Below are 18,012 nucleotides of genomic sequence, written 5' to 3'. Positions count from 1 at the left end.
GGTGGGAGCCGGGGCGGAGCCGGGCAGGGGGGCGGATTCGGCAGTAGCAACTCCCCGGACGCACGCAGGCCTCAGAGCCCCCCAGCTTCCGTGGCCCCTCGGCCCTGAAACTTGAAGCAGGGTAGGGGTCCAGCATGAAGCCCCCGGACCGCCCCACCCCTGGCCGCACTGACCGGATACTGGGGGTCATGGGGGGCATGCTGCGCGCATGCGCCGTACCCGGGCAGGAGGGGGTAAGGAGGAGGGACCGCGGGTGGGGTCGGGGGGGTCTTTAGAGGACTTTAGGAGAATTGCACTCCACGACTCAGTTTCCCCGCAAACAAAAGTTATATGGAGCAGTCGCAAGGATCCATAAATTCAGTTACGAGGGCCATATGCCAAGTTCTGGTTGACGCTTTCAGAGTAATGTGCATTTTGACAGGAGGGAGAGAAGAAAGGGGAGGTCGTGGCAGCCTAGGATAGGGTCCTTACAGTGACTCTGTCTCGGCAGCCCCCGGAGAGAGATCCCTTAGGGCCTGGGAGTACCAAGACAGAGAGCGATTGTACCGAGGAGGATCAGACAGGGCAACGCGAACCTGAGGTCCTCGCCTGGGCTCCGCAGCCCGGTAAGAAGCTGGGCTTGGGTGGGGCACAATTTGCCATCCTGCGCAAAGTGGTGACTTCAGACAGATTCTGTTCATATTAGCATAAAGGCTTGCGCCTAATTTGCATGGGACCATTAAATCGCAGACACCACGCTTCTCTTCTAGCCCGATGTGTGTCCTCACTTCGGCGGGTCCCGAGCCCCCGAAGGCGGAGTGGATTGTCCCCGCGCCCCACCCCTGGCCCTGGGCCAGCCCAGGCGCCCGGACTTCGCCTTAATTGGTGATTAGTTTTAGCTGGAGTTCTGGGGCCTGGAGGAAAGATGGGTCGGGGGAGAGGGCGGCACCTGGGCTGTGTTCCCTACAAAGTGTTCCCCAGGCACGCAAGCCCTACTCTGGGCATGGGGGTGGGGGGTGGCGGGGAGACAGCCAGAACCTCAGAACCATTCACACACAAGGCCCCATCCCGCGAATCCTTCATCTTAGAGTCCAAGGGGGGAGCGAGGCAGACCCCACCTCCAGCCCTCTCGCCCACCCAGCCCAGCGCCCCGCAGTTGCAGCTGGGATGCTAGAAGGAGCCCAGGCCTGGGAGGAGGGGCGGAGGTCTGAGGACCCGGACTGAGAGCGTGGAGGTGCCTGGGGGAGGGGGCTGGGGAAGCGCGGAGGGGCGGAGCCTGGCCGCAGAGGCCCCGCCCCACGGCAGCACCGCGGCCCGGCCTGTTATTCCGCTCGCCGCTCGGCCCCGACCCGCGCAGCTCCAGTGGCTCCGGGAATCGGCCCCCGCATCTTCCTGCCCGGGCCTAGAGCCACCCCTAAGCCGAGTCCGGAGACGGAGCTGGAGCGGCTGTCGCATCCCGGCCGGGCCTCCCCTATCACCCCTTCCTCTGGCTGGACATCTGGACCCTGGGCCCCGCACCGCCGGGGTTCCGGAAACCCTCCCCGCCCAACTCCGCGGCCCAGCCCCGCACGGCCCTCCCTCCAGACTCCCCTGCCTCGACTTCCGTCTACTCCTGGACCCCCGCCTCCCATCCTTTTCCTCCCCCACCTCCCCAAGCCTGGACCCCGGAGGGAGGGAGGGGGGTGTGCGCCCTGCGCCCTCCCCGCCCCGCCCCCCGTGATTCCCCCTGCATGGCCGGCCCGGGTGGGGGGTGCGGGGGGCCCCGGGCGCCATGCGGGGGGGTCACAAAGGGGGTCGCTGTGCCTGTCCCCGTGTGATTCGAAAAGTGCTGGCAAAATGCGGCTGCTGCTTCTCCCGGGGGGGACGTGGTGAGTGCGAGATCTGAGGGGGCCAGCATTGAGCTTGAGCTGGGGTTAGGGCATCTGCTTACTCTAGCCCTAGGGCTTTAGGGCTGGAGCTTGTACAGGTGATTTCCAGAAAAAAAATGATTTAACAGAGAATGTCAAGGTCCTTTTCCACTTCTAGATTCCTGCTGAATCAAGTTGAGGAAGTTGAGGAAGGGTCAGAGGACCCATTTCTTTCCTATAGTCAGCTAGCCAGGAGGGAAATTTCTCTTGTGATCGCCTGAGGCCCAGAACCTTGTGTCTCAGATCACACGGCTAAAAGTCTTCCGAAAAGGGAGCAGAGGAATGGTGGGCTGGGGATGGGGCGAAGGGTATCTACCTACCTGTAAAGGGTTTTATAAGCACTCACATTGCAGCTCTTCCCAATTGCTGGCCAAAGATAGCCCGGCTGAGCTGTCCTCACTGCCCCCTGGGTTGGGTATGTGCATGCGCTGGAGAGGGGGGCTGTCCAAAACAATATATATAGTAATTACTGGAGTGGGAGGAGAGGGGCTGGAGGTGGCAGACAGCTACGTTCTTTTGTTCTCACCCCTCTCCAGGAGAATGGTCTGTACCTATCACAAGGGGGAGTGTTGTAGGGAAGCAGATGGCTACCCCCCAGTTTCCAGTGTCTGCCCAGATGGCTGCCCCCACCCCCATATCTGTGCTATGCTCAGGATATGGGGAACCTCCACATGAAACTGGAGGAGTACGGGCCTGGGAGCTTACTGTCCCTCCTCCCCAGGGTGCCTTTGCAAAGATTTCTATCCTGGCCAACCCAAAGGAGGGTGGCAAATGAGGGGACCCTGGGAGACAAGGGCTGAACATCATGGAGAGGACACCATGGGGGTTCCCCTAGAACTCCAGAGCTGGGGGGGGGGGCAGAGGTCCATCCACTCCTGTCATTTTCCTCCCATCAGAATCCTATTCTATTGCCGTCAGTGAGGGGAGCATGTCAGCATCTGCAGTCTCGGGGCTGGCTGCCCTGTCCGGCCCCAGCTCTGGCCTCAGCTCTGATCCGTGTTCTCCGATTCCCCCTGGACCAGTAACTGGCCTGAGGAGATGGTTGGATCATTCCAAACATTGTCTCAGTGTGGAAACTGAGGCAGAGAGTGGTCAGACCAGACAATGTGAGGTGAGCAGGGAATCCCACAGAAGAAGGACCCTGGGAAAGAGTGCAGGTTGGGGTCACTGGCCATTGGGGAACCCATCTACTGTTCACCACCTCAGTCACTGGATCTCTGTCTGCCCTTGATCTATCTCTGTCCAGAACTGGATGCTGGAGCCAACTTTAACCACAGAACAAGAGCTGCCTGAACTGACCTTACTGACTACATTGCTGGAGGGTCCTGGAGACAAGCCACAGGTGAAGAAATAGAACTGGGCGTGTGACAGGCACGTTTGGGCCAACCTCAGCTACAGATCAAGTCCCATGCTCTCTTGTGCTGTATGAAATCACGTTTCAAAATCAATCAGTGAGGGACCAGAGGCATGGTTAAGGATACTGGCCACTTTTCCAGAGGACCCAACCTCAGTTCTTAGCATCCATGTCACATGACTCACAACTACCGGTATCTCCAGTTCTAAGCCACCAGCACCCTCTTCTGGTCTCTGTGGGTATCTACACATGGCCCCCATAATGTAAAAATGGTAGTAGTAGTAATAATAATAATAATAATAATAATAATAATAATAATGACAATAAACTTCAATCCCAGCACTCCGGAGGCAGAGGCAGAAGGATGTCTGTAGGTTCAAGGTCAGCAAGTTCCAGGACAGCCAGAACTACATAGAGAGACTCTATCTATGTAGATAATGTACCTATGTAGACCCTACAAACAAGTCCTTTTATTTTTTATTTTGTTTCGAGACAGGGTTTCTCTGTGTAGCCCTGGCTGTCCTGGAACTCACTCTGTAAACCAGGCTGGCCTGGAACGCAGAAACCCACCTGCCTCTGCCTCCCAAGAGCTGGGATTAAAGGCCTGCACCACCACAGCCCTAAACAGGTCTTAAAACAATCAAAAGAATAGATCTGAGAAGGTTCTTCTCACTGAAAGGTATTCATTCCCCTGTTTGTCCACCTCCGACCTTCCAGCCAGCTGAAGAGGAAACTTTGTCTCAAGCTCCCAAGAATGAGGAAGAACAGAAAAAGACGGCTCTGGAAAGGAGTATGTAAGTTCACAGGGCACTTCGGTTAAACTTCCCTAAGATCCCTCACATTTTACTGCCCTCTGAGGGGGCTGTGGTGATGTTCTTTTAGTGCAAGAAGAACAGGCTAAACTAAGGATGTAGCCACACTCTAAAGTGAAGGCCTGCTGTGCTCTCTAGGTTTGTCCTGCGTGAGCTGGTGGAAACAGAAAGAACGTATGTGGACGACTTGGGACAGATTGTAGAGGTAGTTCTAGCTTCTCCTCCCCAGCCATGGCCCACTGACCCTTTCCCTCTGCCTGGGGATATTTTTAAGATAGGTCGCTCCCTCTGGTCACTTTACAGATTCCCTCTACTTCTGGACTTTGTGCAGGGCCGACCCGAGGCTGAGCTTACGTAATCATAGTCCCATCTCGTCCTTCCCACAGGGTTACATGGCTACCATGGCTACTCAGGGGGTCCCTGAGAGTCTCCGAGGTCGTGACAGGATTGTGTTTGGGAACATTCAGCAGATCTATGAGTGGCACCGAGAGTGAGTGATGGAGCCCTGAGCCAGGCGCAGGGGAAGAGCGCTCTCTGGTAGTCTATCCTAGACCTATTGGAACCATGGGTCCGATGTGATTCAAGGAGCCACTGGGGTTTTGTAGGGAGAGTGACTAGGGCATGTAGCTGAAAGTCTGGGACCCCCCCCCCCCCGTTCGGAGGTGAGCGCTCTGAGGAGTGTGTGAGGTGCTTCTCTCACTCTCCCAACTCTTCCAGCTACTTCCTGCAGGAGCTGCAGCAGTGTTTGAAAGATCCCGATTGGTTGGCTCAGCTGTTCATCAAACATGTGAGGCTGGGCCTTGACAGGGGAAGAAGGGCTTGGGGTGAGTCTGGGTTCTGTGGAGATGGGCTCTCTTTTGTCACCACCCACCCCCACTTTCTTCAACGTTATCCCTGCTAGGAGCGCCGACTGCATATGTATGTGGTGTACTGCCAGAATAAACCCAAGTCAGAGCATGTGCTGTCAGAGTTTGGGGACAGCTACTTTGAGGTCAGTGGCTGAGGTGCCTTGGGGGAAAGAAGAACAGGATCAGCATGAATAGACTTTTCAGGCTACATGACTGCCCTGTCCCTGTCCCTGTCCCCAGGAGCTCAGGCAGCAGCTGGGACACCGACTGCAGCTGAATGACCTCCTCATTAAACCAGTGCAGCGAATCATGAAATACCAGTTGCTGCTGAAGGTCAGGACCACCGTAGTCCCTGGGGACATGGCTGGGGACAGGACCACCCTTCTCCCTGGGGGCAAAACTACCCTAGTCTCTGGGGGCAGAGCTGGGGACAGGATCACCCTTCTCCCTGGGGACACAGCTGGCTGGGATGGGCTCTACAGAGCTTTCTTCTTTATGTTATAGGATTTTCTAAAGTATTACAGAAGAGCTGGGATGGATACTGAGGAGCTGGAGGTGAGGTCCCCAGGACACCGTATCTGCCTCATCCTCTTCATCTTGTGGGTACCACAGTCTCTGGGTGGTTCAGGGATGTCTGCTTTCAGGGACAGGCCCCTGGGGTGGGGATTGGTGGAGAGGCTCTCTCAAAAGGAGCTTCCCTGCCACTAACGAATCTGTTCAACGATTCCTCTCTTCACCTGTGTCCCAGCAAGCTGTGGAGGTCATGTGTTTCGTACCTAAGCGATGCAATGATATGATGTCCCTGGGGAGACTTCGGGGATTTGAGGTACGGGAATGGGGCGGGGCACAGCAGTGAACTGCGCTTGAGCTCAGGTCTTAGTCTGGATCCTTGTGAGGAATTACCTCCTTGGGCTTGTTGGCGTGGGGGACGGGAAAGAAACTGATGGTTCTCTTTTCAAACTCTTGTTGCGCCTTCTCAGAGGCCATGTCCTTCGGTTCCAGGGAAAACTGACTGCTCAGGGGAAGCTCTTGGGCCAGGACACATTCTTGGTTACAGAGCCTGAAGCTGGGGGTCTGCTTTCTTCCCGGGGTCGGGAGAGGCGTGTCTTCCTGTTCGAGCAAATCGTCATCTTCAGTGAGGCCCTGGGAGGAGGAGGCCGAGGTGGCACGCAGCCTGGCTATGTGTACAAGAACAGCATCAAGGTGGGGCGGGGCATATAGAGGGAGTCGACCCGAGGGGGAGGGTGGGGCGGGGCAGTATGGAGAAAGCAGCCCCGATGGGGCGGGGCATATGAAGGGAGCGGACCTGATGGTGCGAGGCTCTTGGGGCTGGTGGAAGGGCTTGCAGAATCTGAGAGCTGTCTCTGATTGCCAATCCAGGTGAGCTGCCTCGGGCTGGAGGGGAATCTCCAAGGCAACCCTTGCCGGTTTGCGCTGACCTCTAGAGGGCCAGAAGGTGGGATCCAGCGCTATGTTCTGCAGGCTTCAGACCCTGCTGTCAGTCAAGCCTGGATAAAGCAAGTGGCCCAGATCCTGGAAAGCCAGCGTGACTTTCTCAACGGTGAAGCTCCCGTCCTCTCCCTTCAGAGGCTCCCAAAGCTATTTGACCTCCTAACCCCCTTCCCCAGCCACCCAGTCTCCAACCCTTGCTTCTTTGAGCCTAACTTCTCTCCATCCTACACCCATCCGAAACCCTCTAAAGTTCCAAGCACCTTACATTGTCCAAATGAGGAAGAAGGTGAGGCAGGGAAAGTGATCTGTCTGGTCTGTAATACATCTCTGTTCCTTCCCTTGGCCCAGCGTTACAGTCACCCATTGAATACCAGAGACGTGAGAGCCAGACCAATAGCCTGGGGCGACCAGGAGGGCCTTGGGTAGGGAGTCCTGGGAGAATGCGGCCTGGAGACCTGGCCCAGGCCAGCATGCACACACCCATCAATGGCTCTCTCCCCTCCCTGCTACTTCTGCCTCGAGGGGAGGTGTCCAGAGTGCCGTTGCCCCCGGATACACAGGTATGGGGAATAGTTTCCTATAGGGCAGAAAGTGGAGGGCGTTTGTCTCCACCCCCACCCCATTTCCTTATTCCACCACTATCCTTTTGTGTGACTTTCCAAATTTTCATTCTTACTTTCTTCTCTTTCCTTCTGGGGCAAGAGGAATCTTTAGGGTCTTTTAACTGGAGAGAGGAAGGAGGGAAGGCTGGTAGCCTTGGATGACCCTCTGACTGGTAGCCCTGGCTGACCTTCTGACTTGAATCTTTCTTCAGGCTCTCAGTGATACCCCCCAGACTCCTCATGACTCTCTGGCCCTTCCCACTGTGAACACTCCTCCCTGTCAGGCCAGGCTTGCCAAGCTGGATGAAGACGAGCTGTAACCCCAAAAGTGCAGTGCTATTGGCGCAGGCATGATTCCTCAATGAATTTGGAGGGGGGACCCTGGCAATGTGCCAGAAGCCATCCTTCACGGTGTATAGAGGATGGGAGAGACTGGGAGGGAAGACCAATATGGAGGGCAGCACCTAGACCTGAAAGGACTCTTTTCCGCCCGAGGGACACAGGATCCGTCAGTTCCACTCCCTGCATGCACCACGACCCACTCAAATGGAGGATATGTACGAGCTTGGAGGGAGGATGAGGGCAGGGACCAGATAGAAATTATTGGCCTGGGTTGTGATTTTGTTTTCGAGTTTTCTTGTGAATAAAAGTTTTGCTATATCACTGAGGTTGTTGTCTTGGGAGGGAGATGGTGAGGCTGCCATGGGAATGGGTTGGTAAAGTGGCATAGAAGAAGTCTGCTGGCTGCGGTCATTTGAGGAGGGCCCTGGTGATAAGAAGAGGGTAAAGCTGGATGTGTGGTGCACACCTTTAATCCCAGTACTTGGGAGGCAGGGGCAGGCGGTTCTCTGAGTTGGAGGCCAGCCTGGTCTACGGAGTGAGACGAGACCTCTATCTTTGCCCTTCATCTCTAATCCATTGCAGCATCTCTCAGTCCAGACCTCAGGCTTAGGGAAAATCTTAGTCTCTTAATGTATTCTCCCCTTTATTCAGGGCTCTGGGTTCTAGATCTATCATCCTTTGGTTCAGACTCCACCAGAAGGCTCACTGTTCTCTGACCCCCTACCACTCACAGCATCTAGACCTAAAAGCACAAAACACCCCGGGTACCTTTCCTCTGAGGCATCCATGCTCTGCTGAAGAATGGGAGGATGGAGCAGCTCTGGGGTCTTCTTTGCCATCTTGAGGGAAAGGAGTAAGGTGTGTGCACGCTGAGTAGAAATAGATTCTTTAAACCCGGAGCTAACGTGGAGAGCTGAAGATGTCTTTGCCCCTCCCAGCTTCTGGCACAGCCTCTGGAACAGGAACAGCCAAGTGTGTGGAGACCCAGATGACTGCCTCTGGGTCCCTATGTATCTCTGTGTGTCCACCGTGTCCGTCAGTCCCCTGGGCTCAGTCACGTGCACTGGGGCTTCCTCAGCAGACAATAGACTACTGGGGTGGGGGGTGGGGAAGGAGATGTGGGAGCCTCAGGTCTCCGTGGCTGACAATGAGGGGAGGGATCTTTAAGGGGGGGGACAGGACGTGAAGCCCAGATAAGATTTCTGGGGAACAATAGGAGGAATTGAAGAAGAGAGACCCACCCTCTCTGGACCCCACCCTGGGCTTTGGGGTCAGGGACTGGGGGAACCACAGAGTGATGGGGGTGCCGAAGCATCTCTGAGTGGATGACGGCAAACAGTGAAATCCTGGGGCTCAGACCTTTGTGTCTCTTCAGGGGAACATGAGGTGGGTGGCCGGACCCTTCATGCCCCTGGGGCAGCCAGGCCCACCACTGCCAGTGGTGACAAGGTGGCCAAGGCAGCAATGGGCAGCGGTTCCAGCAGCACGCGGCATGCCCTTAGTTTAATTGTGTACTTCTAAATGCCTACTTGGAGAATAACACTGGATGTAAGGAACAGTATTAGAGGACTTTTGGGCTCCTAACAAATAGATAAAAATGTTTTTGTTAAGCCGGGCGTGGTGGCGCACGACTTTAATCCCAGCACTCGGGAGGCAGAGGCAGGCGGATTTCTGAGTTCGAGGCCAGCCTGGTCTACAAAGTGAGCTCCAGGACAGCCAGAGCTATAAAGAGAAACCCTGTCTCGAAAAACCAAGAAAAAAAAAAAGTTTTTGTTAGTTCAGTCTTTCCTCTAAATCAAACCCAGCCAACTGCATTAGAGAGGGTGGAGTGGTTCTCTGTCCCTGTCCCATTCACCATGCACGAGCTTATAAAACAGTAAGGCCTCTTGTACTTTTCTTGGGGCAAGTTTGCCACATGAGGAATGGGATTTGAGTGGGGAATCCCAACTGGCTGTGAATTTTGTGCTCCAGCGGCGGCGGTGGTGGTGGTGGTGGTGGTGAGAATGCAGAGGCTCAGGGAAAGAAGACCTGTGACCCAAAAGGAACCAGCTCTATCTTTGCTCAAAGTGCAAATGAAGAAAGAAATGCCTCCCAGTCCCTGAGAAGCGAAGCGATGAGGGTCACTGGAAGTGACTGTGGGTCTCTTATCTCCCTATGGTTCCTCAACATCCTCACTGCAGGCCCCAGGTTCTTAGGCAGTCAGAGCTAAGTAAGGATATCTGAGGAAACGCCTAACACAGGGACTTTTTCCACCCAAGCCTGACCCAAGGAGGTACTCTCGAGAGTACTCCCTACAGGTCCGGATTGGACCCTGCTTTATAGAGGCGGGCTCAGAGCTGATGGAACAGAGGGTATTTAAGACCAGGAGATGCTGCAGGGGGCCAAGGACAAAATGAGTGGGCCACTTGCCTCTGGGACCTGCTCAGATCCAGAAGAGGCTTCTGACCTTAAGTCTCCGCTGAGCTCAAGGTTCAGAGAACCTCTCACCCACGCTCGGTTCCAGGAGCTCTTCGGGGGCGCAGAGCCGGAGCCGGAGCTGCCAGCCGAGCCCTGCCTACCCTGGTTGTGCAGGCTGCGGAGGAGGCGAGCCAGCGCCTGTTCTGGGCCGGGGGCGTGGCGCGTGCTGCTGGCACGGCTGCCCCCGCTGCGTTGGCTGCCCCAATACCGCTGGCGAGCCTGGCTGCTCGGAGATGCTGTGGCTGGAGTAACCGTGGGCGTTGTGCACGTGCCCCAGGGTAAGAGTCCCCAACTCCAGCCCGTTGGAATTCCAAGTTATGGGGCGCTTCCAGGGCAGGGCCCTGGGGAGCTGAGAGTCCAGCAGTGATGTGATGGATTTGTGTCCCTGCAGGGGGGAGGATCAAAGAGGAGGAACTTGAGGTTCGGTTAGAGAGGACTGAGGGACTCCATCATAATTTCCCACCCCCATCCCTCCACATCTGTGCAATTCTGCGAGATATACTGGACTCTGTTCCGCCTCAGAGAATTGGAGAGAGGCACAAAACCTGCCACCCAGGACGCGGGCAAGGATCTGTGACCTTGTCAGCATCACGACCTCCCACTGAGGCCCATTAACCTTTCCGTTCCCTCCGGGGTCATGATTGATAGTATCTGGTGCCAGCCCAAGAGTGTGGGGAAGGGCAGTATCTGGAGGTTGTGCACACCGTCATCCCCACCCCTACCCCACCCCACCCCACCCCAATTCCTTCTACTTTTCTTCCAGGCATGGCTTTTGCCCTCCTGACCTCGGTGCCCCCGGTGTTCGGACTCTACACGTCTTTCTTTCCTGTCCTCATCTACAGTTTACTGGGCACTGGGAGACACCTGTCCACTGGTGAGTGGCCAGACTGCCCATGACTTTGCTTCTCTTTGGGATGAAAATAGACAGGGACTTGAGGCATTCCCTCATTCCTTGAGATAGGGTCTCATTGTATAGTCTTAGCTGGTCTGAAGCTCCCCACAGACCAGGTGGTCTCAAACTCAGAGATCCACCTGCCTCTGCCACCTGCGTGCTGGGATTAAAAGCAGGGGTCAAACACACCTTAGCAAGGCTGCTACTTGGAAGCTTTGGGGCTGTATTCCCCTCTGCCCCCTTCCCTCCCCTACTTGCCGCCTCTCTTGGGATCCACAACCCATTTCCACCCCCTTTGCACAGAACTCTGTCGCCTCCCCAGGCTTGCTGGAGTGGGTACAGAGGCGACAGTTTACAAGGATCTCCTTGTCCCCTGTGACATTTGGTTAAAAGAAACAACTTGAAGGGACCATGACCTTGAAGGGAAAGAGGTGCACAGTGGCTCACGGTCCAGTGAGAGCGAGCGTGAGGAAGGGGCACTTTTTTTTTTTTTTTTTTTTGCCAGTGGGTACACTCTTCTCCTTGCCCACTGGTTCCATGGGTGCGCTCTTCCGCATCGGTTCCTGGCTGCTGCACTAGCTCGTGATCCTTAGGTCTTCTAAGAGAGCGGATGGGACGCACGCGAGACTCCAGAACTGTGGGAGTCACGGCTGCTACTCTGCCCCAGGCTACACGAATGCTAATCTCTGCATTTGGCCCACGACTGCAGGAACTTTCGCAGTACTCAGTCTAATGACCGGTTCTGTAGTCGAGAGGGTGGTGCCCGAACCCCTCGCGGGGAACCTCAGTGGAATCGAAAGGGAGCAACTGGAAGCTCGGAGAGTTGGGGCGGCAGCCGCTGTGGCCTTCGGGAGTGGGGCGTTAATGGTAAGCGAGGACTCGACCCGGGTGAGGATCTTAGGGGATGGATCCACCGAAAAGGACCAACACAATTGAGCCAGAGGATGGAGGGGAGGATAAAAACACCCCGAACTTGGCTTCCGGTCCGGAGTGGCAGATGTATCGTGGAGAAGCTGGTGCACTGTGCTGGCTGGTCTGTTGGAGGTTTCGCACCACGCCTCGACCCCACCTCTCGCCGCCTTCTCTACAGCTGGGGATGTTCGTGCTGCAGCTTGGTGTCCTGTCCACCTTTCTATCCGAGCCTGTGGTCAAGGCGCTGACCAGCGGGGCCGCGCTGCACGTGCTGGTGTCCCAGCTGCCAAGCCTCTTGGGATTGTCTCTCCCACGCCAGATCGGCTGCTTTTCTCTCTTCAAGGTGGGGGTGGGGAAAGAGATTTCTAGATGTCACGGGAAAAGGGTGGCTCGATAGGGACGGAGGGTGAAGGGGTTACGATAGGCAACAAGGAATGAATGCAAGGAACTATGGCGCTGCGTGAGAGCTTTGGGGACGTAAAAGCCTTGATGGCCGCTGAAGAGAGAGTTTTGCCCCGGTCTAGTGGGTTGGTATTGAGTCTCTCGGGGTCAGTTAACGCTGGCACCCGGCCTTTGCACACTGTCCCTGCCCGCAGACGCTGGCCGCGGTGCTCAGCGCCCTGTCCCAGAGCAGTCCTGCAGAAGTGACCATCTCGGCTCTCAGCCTGGCGTTGCTAGTGCCAGTCAAGGAACTAAACGTGCGATTCCGGGACAGGCTACTCACTCCGATCCCAGGAGAAGTTGTCATGGTGAGGGGGCTCTAGATCCCTGGACCCCGCTGTGTCCGGATCCTCCCCATCCAGTGGGATCTGGAGGCTGCCGCCCCCTTGTGGAATGCTCAGGAGTCACAAGCGAGAGGTCCCGGTGACGCGTACTTTTCCAAGCATCTTTCCAGAGCAGTTGAGCCATCCGAACCCCCCCTCTCCCCGCTACACACACACACAACACACACACACACACACACACACACACCTGCACTGTCCCACTTCCGGAGTCGAGTGCCAGGCCTCTCTTTGCTCTTCTCCTTCCTTCCCACTGCACTTTTTCTCTCCTGGGGACCCTCACTGTAATTCCTTTCACTGCCCGCCCAGATAACTCCTCCAATGTAAATGAATGCCACAGCTTTCCACAGGCAACTCACACGTGCTTTCTGCTTAGAATGGCTCACTTGGCTCAAGTGTGTCTTTTGTGTCCATCAATCCCAAAGGACCTCCTCTTAGGTCCTTTGTCCCTCTCTCCGGGCAAACACTGACTCTTCCTTCAGTGTAGGTGAGTTAGTTTGTGGCCTCATCAGCTGCTACACTTTAGAGAGGCCCCCACACTCGCACTGGGATTCTCTTTCATGTTAAACCTCTTTCTTCTAAACCGGGCAGTGGTGGCACACGCACTTGGGAGGCAGAGGCAGGCGGATTTCTGAGTTCGAGGTCAGCCTGGTCTACAGAGTGAGTTCCAGGACAGCCTGTCTCAAAAAGAAAAAACAAAACAAACAAACAAACAACAACAACACACACTCACACACGCACACAAAACAAACAAAACGAAGCAAAAGGTGTGATCGTTTTCAGGTGCTTCTGGCTACAGTGCTCTGCTTCACCTCTTCCCTGGACACAAGATACAATGTCCAGGTAGTGGGACTATTGCCTGGAGGGTAAGAGAAAGACTTCCCCACCTCTCCCAAGATACCCCTCCCCTGCCCCGCCCCTTCCTGTTTCCTGTCTGCTCTGTTCCCTGAAACACCGGCCAGGCAGACCCACCCTTATCCTGGCTTTCTCCTTCCCTAGATTTCCCCAACCCCTCCTCCCCACCCTGGATGAGCTGCCCAGAATACTGGCCGACTCCCTGCCTATCTCGTTGGTGACTTTTGCTGTGTCCACCTCTCTGGCCTCCATCTACGCAGACAAGTACAGCTACACTATTGAGCCCAACCAGGTGTGACTTGATTGGGAATGTCATCCCTTTTCAGAGTTAAGCCCCTTAGCCTCACTCCTCCCCACCCCACCCCACCCCATGCCTACGTCTTCCCCATCTTCATCCTGCCGCGTCCTTCTAGGAACTCCTGGCCCACGGTGTCTCCAACCTCATTTCTTCTCTCTTCTCTTGCTTTCCCAACTCGGCCACACTGGCTACAACCAGCTTATTAGTGGATGCTGGTGGGAATACACAGGTAAGGGTATCCTTGAGAGGGTGAGGAGAAAGGATGGGACATTCAGCAGGGGTGGCAGAAGAGAGTGGGGAGCAGGTGGATGAGCCAGGATTTAGTATCTACATATCCCAGGATGGCAATGGGGTTATGAAGAGGAGGGTTAGACAATAACAGGACTCCATGAGGACCTTTGTTGGCTGTAAGCAAAAGCTGCAATGCCTCAGACCTGATTAAAAATAAAAACAGTAACAGCTAGGTGTTGTATTACATACCCAGAGTTCTGGAACTAGGAAGGCTGGCAGAACAGAGGGGTGTCTGGGGCTCAAGGCAGGCTGGGGCACATAGAGACTGTGGAAACGGGACTGCCACCATTCTGTGGAGATGGCTCAGTGGTTAAAGCAGAAGCATTAGCACAGGGGTTCAAGGCTCCAACTCCATGGGCGTGGTGACCTGTCTAGAAGGCAGGGATGGGGGTGGGGTGCCCTGGAGCAAAGGGCCTGGCTAGGCTAGCCTGTCAGTTGAACCCAAGAGCTCTGGGTTCAACTGAGAGATCCTGCCTCAATGAATACGGTGATGGGGGAGGAGGCCCAGTGTGGAATTCTACAAGAACTGGGACACAGGTATGTTGTCCCTGCACACACTTGTGCTTCTGCACACATTCAAACACACACACACACACACACACACACCTATAAATGTAGGAAATAAAATAATTCTGATGGTTCTCAAAAACAAAACAAAACAAAACAAAACAAAATAAAACCAAAAACCTTTGGGTTGGAGAGATGGCTCAGCAGTTAAGAGCACTGGCCACTTTTCCAGAGGTCCTGAGTTCAATTCTCACCAACACATGGCTCACAACCATCTGTAATGGGATCTGATGCCCTCTTTGTTTGTTTGTTTGTTTGTTTGTTTGGAGACAGGATTTCTCTGTGTAGCCCTGGCTGTCCTGGAACTCACTCTGTAGACCAGGCTGGCCTCAAACTCAGAAACCTGCCTCTGCCTCCCAAGTGCTGGGATGAAAGGTGTGCGCCACCATTTCCGGGTCAAATGCCCTCTTCTCGTGTGTCTGAAGACAGCGACAGTGTACTCATGTACATAAAATAAATAAACCTTTTAAAAACCCAAAAAAACAAAACAACCAAATCACAACAGTAAACAAAAAGGAAAGAATGGTTACATACCACTCCTACCTTTATATGTTTTGTTTCCCCTGTTGTTGTGTTGGTATCCTACGCAGATGGCTAGCCTGCTTCTCAAAGCACCAGTACCAAAGGACCTTTGCAGATGGCGATGGGCTATAAGAATGGGGAGGTTGAACTGCGCACATCTGGGAGGGACTGGCAAGTGATAGGCATTTAGCTGGGGGGGGGGAGGGGCTAAGTGTGATTGGCAGAACATCAAGAACGGGGTGAGAAGGGCATATTTCTGTGTTGATGAAGTTGGGGGAGGAAGGAGAGTTTTGAAGAAGAAGAGACAGACTAGCCGGCCAGGGAGAGCAGCTCCCACGCAGGTGGGGGTGGAGGAGTCTCCCTGTCTTGTCTATGTCTTTCCTTCCTGCAGCTGGCAGGCCTCTTCTCCTGCGCAGTGGTCCTGGCAGTGCTGCTGTGGCTGGGGCCCTTCTTCTACTACCTGCCCAAGGTAGGGTGGGAAAGAGGTGCTTGCTCGCTGCGTGCGTGAGTGGAATTGGCTGGGTTCCAGAACCTTTGTCCTGACAGAGGCCTGCCTTCTCCATCTCAAGGCTGTCCTGGCTTGCATCAATATCTCCAGCATGCGCCAGATGTTCTTTCAGATGCAAGAACTTCCGCAGCTCTGGCACATCAGCCGTGTGGACTTTGTGAGAAATGGCAATATGCCAGGTTGCCACCCCCCCCCCAAGCGCCCTGGTTCTGCCATGGACCAAAGTTGACCACCCTAAATTCTTTAATCCGTGCAACCTCCAACATACAGACCTCATACATACATTGGGGGAAAGGAGAGGGTGGGATGTGATTCACCGTGCCTGAGTGTTTGTTTGGAGGTATTTTGGAGTGGGTTCTGAAGATTGAACCCAGAACCTCATAAATATTAGGAGAGTTCCCTACCACTGAACTATACTCCCAATCCAGACTCCCGGCTTGCCCAGGGTCTGGTGTTATATTTGGTGTATATGCTTAAATGAGCTCGTCTGTCCACCACGCTTCCTTTCCCTTGCTCATATTTGTCCTTGAACCTCCGTTCCTTCTGGAGAATCCACCCATATCCATGTCCCCAGGCTGTGTGGATAGTCACGTGGGTGGCTGTCGTGACCCTGAATGTGGACCTGGGCCTGGCTGTGGGTGTGGTCGTCTCTATGATGACAGTGGTCTGCCGAACTCAGAGGTGAGCAGAAATGGGCACCAAATGAGGGAAGGGGGGATAGGTATCCTGGGGTGACTACAGCCAGCTGAGGCTGGGACTCTGAACTGAGCTTCTTCCCTAGGGTGCAGTGTCTGGCGCTTGGATTGGCTGAGGGGACGGAGCTCTACAGGCCAATCAGAGAGAGCCGTAAGGTGGGTGGGCTGTATATAGCCATGGAAGGCAGGAGTGATCAGACAGGCCGTTTCTAACAGTCTTACCCCTTAGCTCCTCCAGGTTCCAGGTCTGTGTGTCCTGAGTTATCCAGCACCCCTCTACTTTGCAACCCGTGGGCAGTTCCACCGCATCTTGGAGTGGCATCTGGGGCTTGGAGAGAGAATAAAGGTGAGGATTTTGGTGGAGGAGGAGCGTGGACCCTCTGGGTTTGGGAGGCCGGTGTGTTCTGAGGATGGCACCTGTGTGATCTTGTTGTCTTTGTTTACAGCCAGGTAGTGTACCTGACAAAGGTGAGGTGGGCTGACAGAGGGAGAGAGATTCGGTCATGAACCATGGAGTTGGCTGGCACATCTGCTTCCTCCCACCTTAGGTGTTGAGCCCATCAGAGTGGCTATCCTAGACTTCAGTGGTATCACTTTTGTAGATGCTGCAGGAGCCCGGGAAGTGGTCCAGGTGAGGGAGTAGTCAAGCTCAGGAAAAGCTCCCGGTCATCCCTCTTACACCCTCGATTTGGGTTTAACCCCTGTTTGATTCCTGCAGCTCACCAGGCGGTGCCAGGACGATGGGATCTACCTTCTCTTGGCTCAGTGTAATGGTTCGTGGAGTGAAGAATAGAGGGTTGGGAGGTGGAGGACTGACTGGACACTTGTAGGGTGGATGTAGAGGCCCCAGCGCCTGACACTTTTCCCACACAGCCATGGTGCTCGAGACCTTGACCCGGGCGAGAGTCCTGGATAGCCTGTCTCCAGAACAACTCTTTGTGAGCGTCCAGGATGCAGCTGCGCATGCGCTGGAGAGGCTGGTAAGGGGGAGGAGCATCAAGAGTGGGAGCCAGGAGGTGCTGGGCTAGGGTATGGAATAGATGAGGACGTGGGGAAGAGGGATCCAGAGAAGGGACTGAGGAAGATCAAGGGGGAAGTAGAGAGAAGCTGCCTAGTAGATTGGAGGGCAGGGGCAGGCACATCTGTGATCCCCCAGCACATGGGAGGCAGAGGCAGGAGGATTTCTATGAGTCTGAGGCCAGCCTGGTCTACGGCAGTCAGAGCTACATAGAGAGACCCTACCTCAAAACCCAAACGAACCAATCCATCCATCCATCCATCCATCCATCCATCCATCCAACAAACAAACAAACAAACAAACAACCTAGCCAAGTTCAAGAGTCTGGGGCGGGCTGGTGAGATGGCTCAGTGGGTAAGAGCACTGACTGCTCTTCCAGAGGTCCCGAGTTCAAGTCCCAGCAACCACATGGTGGCTCACAACCACCCATAATGAGATCTGATGCCCTCCTCTGGTGTGTCTGAAGTCAACTACAATATAATAATATTATACATTATATTAATAATATACAATAATAAAAATGAATCTTAAAAAAAAAAAAGAGTCTGGGGCACCCTTTACCAAGGGTGGAGAACTGAACTAAGGTTTCCAAAGGGGTGACATGCCACCAGATTACTGGTAGGTCTCAGGGAATATGGTACCCGATATTCTCTAACTGTCCACTTTTCTTTTCCAGAAACCTACTGGCCCAAAGATTTGCACAGTGTGGGTCTGACCATGCACTTAGAGTGTGAGGAAGGCCACGCTCCTTGAGCTCCTCCCCAATGCAGCCAATAAAATGAAGCTGAGAATACCCGGAGCCCGTGGAGTGGGTCTAGGTGTCTACACGTGGAGCTCTCCCATCCCCCCACAAGCCCCACCACACACAAAGTACCATAGAGACACAAGTAAAAATGGCTTTCACCGTGTGTTCACCAGC

The 18,012-nt window shown here is 54.7% G+C and overlaps 2 protein-coding genes and 1 long non-coding RNA gene across 8 annotated transcripts; 2 read left to right on the top strand and 1 right to left on the bottom strand.

Annotated features, from left to right (window-relative positions):
- Window positions 1-42: 42 nt before the first annotated feature.
- Window positions 43-7,621, top strand: Arhgef25 (Rho guanine nucleotide exchange factor 25). Of its 5 annotated transcripts, none has more exons than XM_021173604.2 (16): window positions 43-233; window positions 491-605; window positions 2,783-2,997; window positions 3,133-3,228; window positions 3,958-4,034; window positions 4,191-4,257; window positions 4,439-4,542; window positions 4,770-4,839; window positions 4,954-5,043; window positions 5,141-5,233; window positions 5,405-5,455; window positions 5,649-5,726; window positions 5,903-6,103; window positions 6,281-6,461; window positions 6,701-6,912; window positions 7,167-7,621. In XM_021173604.2, the coding sequence occupies exons 1-16, from the start codon at window positions 135-137 to the stop codon at window positions 7,272-7,274; spliced, it is 1,857 nt and encodes a 618-aa protein (XP_021029263.1). In that variant the 5' UTR covers window positions 43-134; the 3' UTR covers window positions 7,275-7,621. The 5 variants fall into 5 exon arrangements, with proteins under 5 accessions (XP_021029263.1, XP_029338387.1, XP_085699362.1 ...); XM_029482527.2 differs by lacking the exon at window positions 43-233 and adding an exon at window positions 271-402; XM_085843236.1 differs by lacking the exon at window positions 43-233 and adding an exon at window positions 750-864 and having other exon boundaries at window positions 516-605.
- Window positions 6,003-9,803, bottom strand: LOC110302848 (uncharacterized). The gene is made up of 4 exons (XR_002378864.3): window positions 9,743-9,803; window positions 8,065-8,249; window positions 6,207-6,433; window positions 6,003-6,078 (listed from the first exon to the last, which is right to left on the bottom strand). It is a non-coding gene; the product is annotated as an uncharacterized LOC110302848 (long non-coding RNA).
- On the top strand, window positions 9,665-17,886 carry Slc26a10p (Solute carrier family 26 member 10). 2 transcript variants are annotated; one of them, XM_021173601.2, is made up of 18 exons: window positions 9,665-10,031; window positions 10,517-10,627; window positions 11,355-11,512; window positions 11,736-11,900; window positions 12,154-12,306; window positions 13,123-13,205; window positions 13,339-13,486; window positions 13,608-13,721; window positions 15,264-15,341; window positions 15,442-15,537; window positions 15,955-16,061; window positions 16,162-16,231; window positions 16,305-16,421; window positions 16,522-16,525; window positions 16,624-16,706; window positions 16,794-16,848; window positions 16,949-17,055; window positions 17,770-17,886. In XM_021173601.2, exons 1-18 carry the CDS (start codon window positions 9,665-9,667, stop codon window positions 17,806-17,808), a joined length of 2,055 nt encoding a protein of 684 aa, XP_021029260.1. In that variant the 3' UTR covers window positions 17,809-17,886. The 2 variants fall into 2 exon arrangements, with proteins under 2 accessions (XP_021029260.1, XP_085699364.1); XM_085843238.1 differs by lacking the exons at window positions 16,522-16,525; window positions 16,624-16,706; window positions 16,794-16,848; window positions 17,770-17,886 and having other exon boundaries at window positions 16,949-17,049.
- The last annotated feature ends 126 nt before the right edge of the window (window positions 17,887-18,012 follow it).

Source organism: Mus caroli, unplaced genomic scaffold, assembly GCF_978045245.1.
Source record: "Mus caroli unplaced genomic scaffold, Mus_caroli_1 scaffold_9, whole genome shotgun sequence".
In the NCBI taxonomy this organism is placed as follows: Eukaryota; Metazoa; Chordata; class Mammalia; order Rodentia; family Muridae; genus Mus; species Mus caroli.
Note: the sequence above shows the minus strand (reverse complement) of the source record. Positions and strands in the feature narration are given on the sequence as shown.

Bases quoted from the DNA above. Each gene is read 5' to 3' on its own strand.
- Arhgef25 (XM_021173604.2), top strand. From the start codon at position 135: ATGAAGCCCCCGGACCGCCCCACCCCTGGCCGCACTGACCGGATACTG. The intron at 2,998-3,132 runs GTGAGCAGGGAA...ATCTCTGTCCAG, and splicing joins GTCAGACCAGACAATGTGAG to AACTGGATGCTGGAGCCAAC. The intron at 5,044-5,140 runs GTCAGTGGCTGA...CCCTGTCCCCAG, and splicing joins TTGGGGACAGCTACTTTGAG to GAGCTCAGGCAGCAGCTGGG.
- Slc26a10p (XM_021173601.2), top strand. From the start codon at position 9,665: ATGCTGCAGGGGGCCAAGGACAAAATGAGTGGGCCACTTGCCTCTGGG. The intron at 12,307-13,122 runs GTGAGGGGGCTC...GATCGTTTTCAG, and splicing joins TCCCAGGAGAAGTTGTCATG to GTGCTTCTGGCTACAGTGCT. The intron at 16,062-16,161 runs GTGAGCAGAAAT...CTTCTTCCCTAG, and splicing joins GTGGTCTGCCGAACTCAGAG to GGTGCAGTGTCTGGCGCTTG.